This window comes from Octodon degus, unplaced genomic scaffold, assembly GCF_000260255.1.
Source record: "Octodon degus isolate 3935 unplaced genomic scaffold, OctDeg1.0 scaffold00010, whole genome shotgun sequence".
Lineage (NCBI taxonomy): Eukaryota > Metazoa > Chordata > Mammalia > Rodentia > Octodontidae > Octodon > Octodon degus.
This window is the reverse complement of record NW_004524586.1, coordinates 1,668,830-1,681,424: the sequence shown is the minus strand read 5'-3', so window position 1 is coordinate 1,681,424 and position 12,595 is coordinate 1,668,830. Positions and strand designations below refer to the sequence as shown.

The following is a 12,595-nucleotide window of genomic DNA, read 5'->3' as shown; positions in this document are numbered from 1 at the left end:
ACTCTGAGGCCAGGCTGGTGTGGTGTGTGGTGCCCTGTCCTTTGGCTTTTGGTTCAGTAGCACGAACAGACAAGACACTGGCACTGAAGCCAAAACACCTGGATTCCAATCCTAGCTCTACACCCGCAGATCGCTTTTTAGCCTCGTTGTTCTTCTACTTTCTTGCTTATTAAGTGATTGGTCAGCATCATGACAAAATTATAATAGAATTTTCTAGGGCTAGTTATTCTGAAAATGCAGTTTAAATAACTTGTTTTTTGTAACTATCATCCAGTTTTACTTTGTCTTCAGTCTCTGCTACATCCTTGCACAGGTCATCACTCTGAACACTCATCTAAGTATCTGAGCAGGAACTATTATTACCTTCACATAGAGATGAGGGCTTCAGGAGCCGGCTGCACATTAGACAGCTGTGACAGTGGCTGGAGCCCAGGCAGCCTCACTCCAGAGCTGCACCCTGAATAATGAAGTGCTATCGTGCCTCTCTTGTGTCTCACTTGCTGTTGGCTGAGTGTTATTGTGAGTGAGAAGAGTCGCGCGGGTACTGATTGCCAGGAATTACGAACCAGATTCGCTGTCAGTCACACCAGCGTAGATGGGCCACCCCAGGAAGCCTGCTCTTAGCACGCCCTGGGGCACATGGCTGAGCCTCTGTGCTGTAACTGGGTGCTGTACTTTTGGGTTTTTTAGATGGGGTGTCTCACTAGTTTGTCTAGGCTAGCCTCCAGGTTCTGGATTCAAGTAATCTTCCTCAGCCTTCTGAGTAGTTGGGACAACAGATGGATCGCATTGTGCCCAACATGACAGTGTTTGTAGTCAAGAAATTTCTAGAGTAAGACGTCTGTTAAGTCAGGTACGTGAGATAAAATAGTCTGAGGAAATAACAGTGCTCTTAGAGGTAGGCCTCGGGAGCCCTGCTCTTGTCAAGGGGAAGTTCGCGTTTCCGAGGCAACCTAAGCTTTCCGCTCCCCTCAGAGGCGCTTCAGCCTTTTATCCCACCCGTGCCCCACTGGAGGAAGACGGTCTGTACAGCAACCCTGAAGACAGGATTTGCTTGGCTGTTTCCCTTTATAAAACAGGGAAAAGCTTTGATAAGAAACTTGGTTTAGTAGGGATGAATACACAACTTCAAAAGCAGTATTTTTTTTCAAAGCACTTCAACCAAAGGAACCTATTTGGCTGGGAGGACACTGCCCCTGCCCAGGCCATGGCTAGATGCTGCACTTTCTCCTTTCTGTACAGAAGTGGGCTTTTCTTAGCTATGACCAGGCTGAGCTCTGCATGGTGGAAACTTCCAAACGGACCCTCGTCACTTAGGAAGGAGACGCTGAATCCTGACAGGAAGGACCTGGCGCAAATGGCTTTTCCTCCTGGCCAGATGGCTCGTTTAATCTTACTGCTCCTTCGCAGGGAGTTACGCTGCACCTTGGATTCTTCACAGATGGAGCAGCCTTTACACTGGTGAACTAATGACTGGTGAAACCTGCTAGATGGAAGGAACACCGAACAGCTAAGCGTCGCTTTGCTTTGCACTGCCCAGGACTGCCTGGCTCAAACTGCTCCCCTTGGCCACAGATAAGGTGGGTTGGGGAAAGACACCCCGCACCCAGAGCCAGGTGTAGAAGCCTCTGGGGTCCCATGCCACTATGGCCATAGTCTAGGGCTCATGTCCTGTCCCTACACCAGCCAGCCCAAAAGAAGAGCCTAGATGAACAGTCTCGCCAAGAACCACCCAATAAAAAAAAAACTGCCCTCCAAGGCACAGCCAAAAATGAATCTGTGGGTGGACTCTTAGAGCTGAAAATGACTCTCAGGCCAAGATATCCACAGTCGGCCAGCAGAAGAGCGCCTACCAGTGTTGTGAGCGCTGGCAGCTCATGCAGCCAGACCTCTGTCACTTTGGCGCCAGATTCTGAGAACCAACAATGGATGTGGACAGTGAAGGGCTCCAAGGAGGTCTGATGAAGGCTCATCAAGGAGGTCTGAGGCGTAGACTCAGAACTCTGACCCTGAATCCTCTGCTCTCCCTGCATAGTTCCCCATGGTGCTTCCTAATAAAGGGTGGAGGGAGCAAGGGAAGTGAGGGTGTGCGTCAGCTTCTGTCTTCCTCCCACCTCTTCTCTGCTGCAGATGATCTCTGTGATAGAGAAGAGATAGGAAAAAGAGATGCCTGTTTTTTTTTTTTTTAAAGATAAATGGATAGGAATTTATTACTGGAGAAAAAAAGATCAAAAGGAATGTGGGCTAGAGGTATAAACCGGATAAAAGGAGAAAAAGGAGGGGGAAAAAAGAAAAACATAATTTGAGATTGTCAAGCAAGGGACTTTGTGGGTGGGCAGAAAGGAAAGCCAGAAAGGCAAGGGAGAATACTGCCTCGTGGGAGATCTAGATTAAAAAAATATGGTCAGAGACAGGGGTCCAGATTAAGAGGGTCCAGAAAGACCTGTCTTGCAATCTGAGGAATCCTGCTCCCAGGGCCGATCTTGACCCCACCTGTTTGGGACTGCCTCTCTCAGGCTTCTATGTGTTTTCAAGAAGAAAGGGAGCCTGCATTACGAAGCTGATGTGGTACACACTGTGGTCTTGTTGGGCAAGAGAGGGTTGGAGAGAAACACTGCTCCCTGTGATTTATCTCCTGGCCTGCCTTCGCGTCAGCTAAGCCTTTCCAGCTATTCCATGGCTGTACTCTGGACAGCATTTAGCCATACTTTCCTAAGAACAAACATTAGGCAACACTGCCCCAAAGGCATCAGGAATTTTTGTCCCTTTCCCCTCACCACAGTTAGGTCATTGTGCAAAAGACTTGAGATGTGGGAAATGTCTAGCTCACGATCATGTCCTCCTGACAGTCAGAGCAAGCTACTTCCCATGGCCATGCGTCTTGCCATGGCGGGGACTGTTTGCTTGCTGTCCCGCTGCCCTGTGCCACCTTCCCCATGGTCTTTCCCTTCAAGGGGACCGCTGTTCAGGGTCCAGCCCCTCACTCCAGAGCTGAGCAGAAGGAGCTCTGATCCCCACCTCAATGCCTCAGCCTGCACCTCTCTCCCTGCACCAACTTTCTGCCTTTTTTGGTAATTATTTGTGTCCATGCCTGCTTGCTGCAGGCTGCTGCAGACTGGTAATTACTTTCCTCAAGGCACAGCACACACCGTCCTGCTCCTAACAGGTGTGGAACAGCCGGGAGCCAAGGACTGGTGCTCGGACACAAGCACTCAGCTCTGCCCCAGGGACTGGCTCTGCTGTGGCACAGCTACAGGTCCTTTTCTTCTCCATGGGATGCCAGGATCCAGTATTCTAAGGAATACACATTTTCCTTCACTTTGATGAAAGTGTATTAATTTTGTCTGCCCGATTTTAACAGAACTAAAGGGTGGGCTGAGGATGTTGGGAAGTTAGGCTAGCAATCAGCAAGAAACAAGAAGACAGTTCGCCTGGGAAGGTCAACCACAAATACTGTTTGCCTTCATGAGTTAGCAAAGAAGTGCAGATTGAGGGAATAAAAACACATCGCTTTAAAATATATCATTTCTTGGCCTTTTGGCTAAGATAAAGTGCAGCATCTGTTTTTATCAGTTTAATAAAATTTATTACAATTAACAATAATACTCGGGGTTGGAGATATAGCTCAGCAGCATAAGCACCTGCCTGGTAAGCGCAAGGTCCTGAGTTCAATCCCTGGTACCACACACAAGCACACAAAAGATATTTCCAATGTCTTATTTTAAAAAATATGCTTGACCACACTCGTGGAAAAAAGAGAGACAGTGAGAGCACAGTGGGTGCACCAAAAGGACTTCTTGAGTGAGTGAGCGAGTAAGTGAGTGGGGAGAAAGGGGTGGTAGAAGCCTAAGTGACAGGAAACTGGATGAAAACGGAAACAGGAACAGAAAAAAGAGAGATGCCTGGGAAATTTAGTGAAAAAGTAGACATAGCAGGGGAAGAGAGATAGGCAACCCAAGACTTAGGAAGCTCGAAATCAGCAAGTCTGGTTATACTACAAACTTAAAGTTGGTAACATAACAAGTAGAGAGCCAGCTGGGGGAGAAGACACAGACTGACAAAAGCCTGGTCTACATTCTGGAATCAGGCCGCTCTGGCACGGCCATGGCCCTGTGACAGAGCTTTGTGAGTTCACTGCTTTCCAAAACTTGATATTCTGCAGTAATTTTAGATTTACTTTTTTTCTTTGGTACCAGGAAAGTTGTCAAAACAGTAGAGTACCAGTACCATACACCCTTCATCCGGCTTCCCTTAATGTTCATCATAGTGTAAATATGAAAATAAGGAAATTAACAGCTATCCAGTAACACTAACTAAACTTCAAGTCTTATTAGCTTTCACCAGTTTTTCCATTACTATCTTTTGTTTTTTCCAGTTCAATATCCAATAGGACCCCATACTGTATTTAGCAGTCACTCTTATCTCTTCTAGTCTTGATAGTTCTTTGATTTTTTTTCTTACCGTCCATGACCTTGATACTTTCTGAAGAACAGAACGTCCTGAAACGTAGGGTTGCATGGTACTGCCTTCATCATTAGATTTAGGTTCACACTTGAGACAAGCCTGCCATGGAGCTGACGTCACCTGCTCCTCAGGGCACTGTACGTAGCAGGGGACATGCGCTGATATTCTCATTACTGGTTTTGCTACCCTTGGTCACTGGGTTGAGCTAGTGTCTAGTACTGGTTTCCCACCACTGCTCTATTTTTCCCTTTGTAATCAGCAAATATCTTGGGCAGTGTTTGTCCAAGACCATGCAAATATCCTGCCTCTTGTTACATTTCAGTTCACTCAAGATGGGCACTTGAGAACCCATCATTGCTTTTTGCCTGTAACAATTACGGCTGTAGCACATCTAATGGTTATTCTTTTTCCTACCTTTGTAACTGGAATTGACTGATAACCAAGAGCTGCTACTCTACCAAAATGACTGACTAATTTAATATTTATTCATGTTAGTATGAACTTAGGAATATGTCTGTGACTGTATGGTCAGCATCTAGCACTGTCATTACTTCTTTTCTTGTGTGAACTTCACTTCCTTCTTCTGCAAAACAGGCATAATGGTCATAAGGATTACATGGGATTAAGAATGTGAACATGGGGCCAGCGAGATAGCTCAGCAGACTAAGTGCCTTTTCAGGCAAGTACAGGGACTGGGTTCGATCCCCGACACCACATGCTACACTGGCCCTGTCCCCTGTCACGCTGAGCCAGCTGCCGAGTTTGGGCACTGTGGTGCATGCCTGTAATCCCATTGGCAGGGAGGCTGAAATCAGGAGGATCACTATGAGTCTGAGCTGCGTAGTGAGACCCTGTACCAAATATATAAGTTTAAAAAAAAGAATGTGAAAATGTCTGGTTTATCATATCTACTAAATAGATGCCCTTTCTTTTCAGCACAGAAAGCTATGCTAATACAAGGCTAAACCATCCTAAATAGCTGAAAATCTGAATGTAACAAATCTTTTTAAATGCAGTGTGGCCTTTCCAGCTTATGGCATATGAAACAACTAGAATTTAGCCATCTTAGGTTTTCTAGTGGAGTTTATTCAGGATCTGCTTGTAATGACTATTTAAGAATGATTTTTTAAATCAGCATACCCATAATTTGTATGAAAACACATGCTTAAGAATACTTGAAAATAGGCTGTTCTCTTAAGTAGTTTAAGTGTTTTCCCAGAAATTTTGTTTATGTTCTGAAGTTGCTTAGCTAACCTATTTTCAGAGATGGCCCAAGGAAAGCCTCAGCCCAGCTGTGGGTCACATCATCACTAGCTCTGAGTTAGTGATAGCACTGACTCTTCTTTGATTCCCAAGATTATAGCAGTGAGTGGAAGAGATCCAAGTTTAACTTAAAATTAGATTTTAGAAGTTCTGACAATTCACTTTTAAGTTTAGGTCAAAATTCAAAAGGGACAAGAATAGGGTCTCAAAAATGTGAGCGTGAGTAGATCTAGAAATTCAAAATACTTCATAAAATACAGTAAAATCCACTAATAAAATCATTCAATTTACGGGAACTTTCGTTTTCCAGTCCATTTTTATCAGTAAGGAAAATCAAGAATACCATTTTTAAAAAAGCAACTTTGGGTCAGTGTAGTTTGTAAGTTCTCATGCAGACTCCCTCCCAGAGACTCTGTCTCACTCAGTGTGGGGCGGGAACAGGAGCCTGCAGTTTTAGCAGATATGCCCCTAAGTGCTATGACACACCCCATGCTGCGTGTCCCTGGACTCCAGCCACACCTGTCCTCTTCAGAATTGGCTTCTGGTTGGGTCTCAGAGGCTTCGAAGTGACTTTCTGAGGCTGGAGACATTCACAGGATGCAGAGGAAGGAGGGGAGTGACCCATGGCCTGCAGGGAATGGCTTCGTGGTCCTCCATGCACAGAACCCAGGTGTGTTGGGTTTTAACCTTCTGCCAAGGAATTCTGATAATGGGACAGGGAGTGGGCTAGACAGATGTGGTAGGGTCATGTTGTCAAAGCTCTAAAATGAGATTTAGTTTCAAGAACACTAGTAGGAATGGGCAGAGGAGAGAACAGGGGCTCTGACTCTGGTTAGTAGCAAGGAGGAGGACTGGTACATTTGCCAAGGATAGGGAAGGGAGATGAGGTTGACTGGGCGTAAGGGCAGGTGGGCTCCAGAAGAAGGAGAAAGCATGTTGTGGAGTCTGTTGCCCAGAAAGAAAATTCCCCATGATAGAAGTGGCAAGACAGACAGACAGACAGACAGACAGATGACATCAGTGACAGACAAACCTAAGAGAAAGTTATGCTTAAAATCCACAGACAGCGTTTCCAATAGAAGCACCCAAGAGTGGCTCTTACCTCATTAAATCTCATCACAAGGCCTTCCAGGGCACTGAGCTCTCCATCAGGAGATGTGAGAATGGGTGCTGAGGTAGACGCTCTGAGGCAGGGCAAAGGCCTCTGGCTTTCTGGGCTTCCCAAGTCCCGGGTTAAGAAGCAAAGGTAGTCGACTGGCAGGACCCTGCGGTAAATGCTCTGCTCCTGTTCTGTTAGAATGCTGGCCACCTCCTCTGGGAACTGAATGAGGGGCTGCAGGTCGACCAGTTCCTTGCTGATCCCAGCTGAACTTGAGGGGAGAGCATTCGAGTTGGCCATAGAGGTGCCTGGTTGGCGTTCTGCAACAAAGCAAGGGAAGTTCTGGTTACATGGAAGTTGGTACTTTCTGACAGGCCGTACTTACTTCAAAACCATTCAAAGCCTTGTAGGCATCTAAGTCAAATCCTTTGCTTGGTGAATAGGTCTAGACTATCTTGTTTGTCATGGAGACCTTTTGGATGTCTGTCTGCCCACCTGTCCATCTGTCTGTCTACCTGTCCATCTGTTTCCCACTTCGCACCACCTGTGAGGTAAGGAGTAGAGCTTTTTGTTTTTAGAAGTTGCATTAATATAGCACATAATTCTCCCATCAGCTTGCTATGACACTTTTATAGTACCATTTGCTTCCTGATCCTTATCAGAGTGAGAAATAAACATGGATGTAGACACAGTCAAATGAAATGGAAGAGAAAAGAAGGCCATCCACATATATGTATATTTCATGTAAGCATGAAAGGGCCCGGGGACCCAGGGACCCTCTGCCCAGAAGCTTTCAGAACTTCATGGTATCATCAGCTCTCTACCTGCACTTCAGCAACTTTGATTTCACTGAGGTGCATTTGGGAGTTTTAAGAACAGATCTGACTATGAAAGGAGGAAGAACAGGTAATAAGATGTATCTAAAGAAATCCATCTTACCCACCTCCCACGGCTGGTGGCAAAAGGACACAGGAGAGACGGTGACGGCTGCTTTAAAGGGAAGTACCAAAGGCGGGGACCTCTGGGCTCAAAATGACTCCTTTAATTAGAAATGTGATCATGCTTTTCTCTTTATCTTGACACCCTTCCCATCTGCCTCTAATCTTATTGCCTACAGCTCATGCTTTGATTCACTCATTCATCTATATCTATCCATCCATCCAACAAGATTTTAAAAATTGGCCCAAGGGAGATAGCTCAGTAGAAAAAGCGCTTGCCTGGCAAGTGCAGGGTCCTGAGTTCAATCCCCAGTACTGCAAACAAACAAACAAACAAACAAACAATCTACGATAAGCCCTGGAATAGAATTTCCAAAGTGTTATCTTCAGAATGTTGACATGTAGAAGAAAAAGCAGTTTTTTGGGTCTTCTTTCTGGGGAGTGACCACAGGTGCCCATCATACACCCTCCTCCTGGAGATGCACGAGGCGTGCTGTTGCAGTTATGGGCTCTGCAGAGTCTGCCAGTAATGGGCCCATTTTCATAAGCTTAACCCAGGGCTCCCCAAAGCCCACTACTATCTATGACATTATTCGATGTGACTACTATCCTGGAAGCTCTTCAGGAAATGCTGCCCTGCGGCCCAAGTTGCCCTCAGTCTATATAGTGTAAGTCCTTCCTGTCCTGCAGATGCTCCTGGGGTCTTTCTCACACAGGTCCCCCTGGTGCAGGAGAGGGCCACGACCGTTTGCCCACAGTTGTTCTTACACCCCTGCTTTGCTCACAATGTCCTTGCTGAAATAAAGCCTGCCTACCACCTACCTATCTTCAACCTGGACACTGGGCCACAGAAAGTTTATGGAAGGACTTAGCATCAGACCTCAGCATTCCTAGACGTCTTTTTGTATCTCCACTGCAGAAATGTTAGTAACGATCAGTCCGAAGGGCCCTGTCTCCAAGTTATTAAGCTCTCAAGTCACCATTCCTGAGTGTATCCTCCCTTTCCCCCCAACACCAAAACCACAGCAACCACGAGGTTGATGTGGCATCTCTGGGAATGGTCTGGACTCTGCCTTTTTCCCCTCCACACAGCCTGGCCTAAGCAGCCCTTGAAGCATCACAAAGGAAAGGTTTTTGATGATATTGACTGCTTAATCAAGTGAGCTGCTCCTCGTTAGAGGAATGCTTGTGCTCTAGGCAAAAAAAAGCGTTGTGAGGAGAAAGCTTTAACATTTGTGAAATGTTGCTCTCCACTGATGCAAGTTTGGATTTATTTTAAACATATTCCAAGTAAACTTTTCTCTTTTGTCTTTTCCAATAAAATCATTTGGATCCAAACGATTGCTGCTTCTGACTGTGAAAGGCAAGCAGGTAGTGATGGAATTTATTCCATCTTTTGGGGCAAACTATCAAAAATCTACTGAAGCAAAAAATTGGGACTTCTTAATTTTTTTTTTTCTCTAGATTCACATTCAAAAAAGTTAAAAGCACAAAAGAGCTTCATAGTAAGGCAGATTCCTAAATCTAACCTGCCCCACTCTCTAAATCTTCTGACTAATTTAGAAAGTAACAAGATTTCCTGAAAATTGAGCAGAATGCGGCCTAGCCACAGGAGCGGACTACGTTTTGGGGGATACTGATCGTCTGTGTACAGGGAATGAGCCGCCGATGGAGCCCTCTTCAGATGTTGCCGACTCTAAACCATGACTTCCAAGTAAAGTACTCTACAGGAACAAAAACAACGCCCAAATCTTAAGAAACAGTGCTCACCTAATATATGAAAGAGATGATATGTTAACATAACATTTAGGTAAGATTGAGAAGGCAACAGATCTTGAGTGAGGAATCATGTGTTGTTACAATGAATGACGAATGAAGCGGCCAGTAGAAAATGGTAATAAAGGATATTTTTTCTTGAAAAAAACTGAATTAAAACATGAACAAGAAGCCTGGCTGGCATAACCCAAATAAACCCAGTGACCTGTGTGTCTCAGGATAAGCATGACATCCTATTCAAAAGAAATAAATCAAACCTTGAGACACACAGCAGTCCTTTAATGTAGGTTTCCTTAAAACAGGGTTTCTTGGGGATTTTATACCATGTGCCATAAAAAATACCCCAACATTTTTCTTGGGACATAGTAGTCTGCCCCCGAGTCCCACACTATTAGCAGTTGTATTTTGTCCTTTCTTTCACCTTCACGGAGCTCTCTGCATGTCCTTCCCCTCCACGTGCCACACTGCCAGGGCTCAGCTCTATGCCAGCCCCAGCCTCGCTCTCAATAACACTGGCTGCATGACCGTGGATTAAGGACTTAGACAGTGGTGGCGAACCTCCGGCACACATGCTACCGCGCGCTGTGGGTGTCACTGACAGCGCCGGGGGGTTCGCCATCCCCCCTCTAGGGGCTCTACGCCTCCTGCTGCTTCCTTCACATCTGTGCAGCGAGGTTCAGAGTCCACTGCGCACGGTATTTATTTGGTGACAGCCTTTTCAAGAAGTTTCTGGTGCAGAAAGTCAGCTACCTCCCGCACAGTCCGCGCTGCCAGCCCCATGTTCTGTTTGTAAGTATTCAGCAGCAGAATATGGCTAAAGCTCCACACTGTCACGGCCCTGACATTGGTACCATGAGACAAGGTAATTTCCAATTCCAGTTTTCTGCTCTAATATAAGCTTCTTGTACAATGTGCGTCCTGTGGATTAACAGAGGAGACGGTATTACTGCACATATCTTATTCCTAAGAAGGCCAAGGCTCACACGCAGTCATATCGCAGCAAGCCGGGCAGCTGGCATCGGAACCAGCCGGACTTCACGCCCAGCTCAGGGTCCTGGGGACCTGGCACCTGCTCTGCTGACTGCTGCAGTGTGTGGACGCACCTCAGGAGACTTCAGCGTCAACTCCTGAGCTTCTTTACTCAGAGCCACCTAGCAAATCGCCTACGTGGATGCCAATGGTAAGGATCTGGTCCAGAGAGTGAGGAGCTTCCTCCCTTGGCCAGCCTGGAGCTGGCCCTTGAGCTCCACCACTACAGGTGCTTGTACTACAGCTCGCAGAAACGGCCTTTCCTTCCTGCGAGTCCAGGAGTCCGCATGGCCCCAGGTGTGTTATACTGAATTTATGCAAAGTGTGATTCCCTTAGTTAGTAAGTGGTTAAACAAAGTTAAGTGGGCTTTTAGCTGCAGGACTTCTCAAGTCCTTAATGATTCCCATGAGGGAAATGTACTTGCAATGTGCCCTTTTCAACCTTGCTAGCTCTGTATCATTTACACAGAAGCACAGTCTCTTTAAAAAGGTTTCCCACCACACTTGGTGATTTCCAAGGGGACACATGGGGCCTACAGAATTCATAAAGTTGGTGATTCTGCGAGGTGTAGACTTCCATACTGTAAGTATCCCAAGATCGAAGAGTTAAAAATACTATAGCTTATTTAGGGAATTGCAAGTCATTCCCTGTGCTGAACCGTACTAAGAGAGGTGGGGCATGACTATAAAACCAGGAAGACAGCTTCACTTTCCAGAAAGCACGAGTGAACGGGTGTGGCTCATAAGAGAACAAAGGGAGATATATGTTCTTCAGATTTTAGGACTCATGTTGGACCTAGGGATCACCTCATCTGGAAGGAGGGAGCCCCAGGCTGGGTCTTTTGAAGGCTGCTTCTCTAAGTAGCTGGAGCACTGCCCCCTGCCACCCTCTGCCTTCCTTGCTTTCTGGGGGTCACCCATCCCTGACCTTGTTGCTAAGCTGGCATTCCCAGTGGCTGTCCACCAATGCACAGCCCAGACGTACCCGGAGGGCTGGCCATAGTTGTCTACACTGGATGAGTATTTTTCTTTAGTAGTGTTCAGTAGTGCTCTTGATGAATCCTCTACCCTTCAGAGTTAGCACTTAAAAAACAATGCTCTGGGCTGGAGATGTGGCTTAGTGGTGGACTGCTCATCCAGCACGCATGGGGCCCTGGGTTGGATCTCCAGCACTGAAGAGGAAGGAAGGAAAAATGGAAGGGAGGGAGGAAGGAAGAGATGTAGGAAGGGAGAGAAGGATGTGGGAAAGGAGAGAGGGAGGCAGGGAGGAGAGGAGGGAGGGAGGCAGGGTGGGAGGGACAGAGGGAGCGAGCTTGTTCCGAGCCGGAGCCCATCCAAGAACCTGTCAGCATGGGCTAGAGTCCAGCAAAACCTGCCACCTCCTATGTGTTTCTCTTTTTGTTCTCCACTAAAAGTTACAGCACTTGATCCTCCTTGCAATGGCTCATCCCGACCTCTAAAGTTCACAAAGCCATCTCATGTTATCTTGGCAGAATGCAAGGAGCCGTTGCTCCCATTCAGGTGGGCACTGTTGCTCTGTTGTTCATAAAGCCTGAGTTCAGTTGTCACATGACTTGCTCACAGATCCGGCCTGTTGGTCAGCACTGGAGCTGGCAAACGTCGGTAGAGAACTTGGAGGCTCTGGCTCCCGGCCTAGCACTCAGTGTTACCCTAAACTAAGCCCGAGAGATGGTGGGCACACTCAGTACCCAGGGTCCAGCGCACGAGCTGTAGGCACATCTGAGGGGCTTATGAAACCACTCACTCCTTCACTGAGGGCCTATTATGTGCCAGGCTTTGCTTCAAGCTACTCTGAATTTGGGATTTAGTGAACAAGACACCTACTCACAGAAGACTCCCTAGGAGATGACGCCTGAGGAAGATGAGAGAGGGACATAGGACAGGCGAGAGGGAGGCAGGGAGGGAGGGACGGAGGGAACAAGACCCTACTCACAGAAGACTCCCTAGGAGATGACGTCTGAGGAAGATGAGAGAGGGACATAGGACAGGTGAGAGGGAGGCAGGG

At 46.7% G+C, this 12,595-nt stretch overlaps 1 protein-coding gene and 1 pseudogene across 1 annotated transcript in view; one reads left to right on the top strand and one right to left on the bottom strand.

Moving 5' to 3' along the window:
• LOC101588282 (1-phosphatidylinositol 4,5-bisphosphate phosphodiesterase epsilon-1) overlaps positions 1-12,595 on the bottom strand; it is a 233,328-nt gene that overhangs the window by 138,393 nt on the left and 82,340 nt on the right. The window contains exon 4 of the mRNA XM_023709028.1: positions 6,830-7,146. Coding sequence (XP_023564796.1) covers positions 6,830-7,146 — 317 coding nt within the window. The remainder of the gene's footprint in view (positions 1-6,829; positions 7,147-12,595) is intronic.
• On the top strand, positions 3,522-3,687 carry LOC111815032 (annotated as a pseudogene).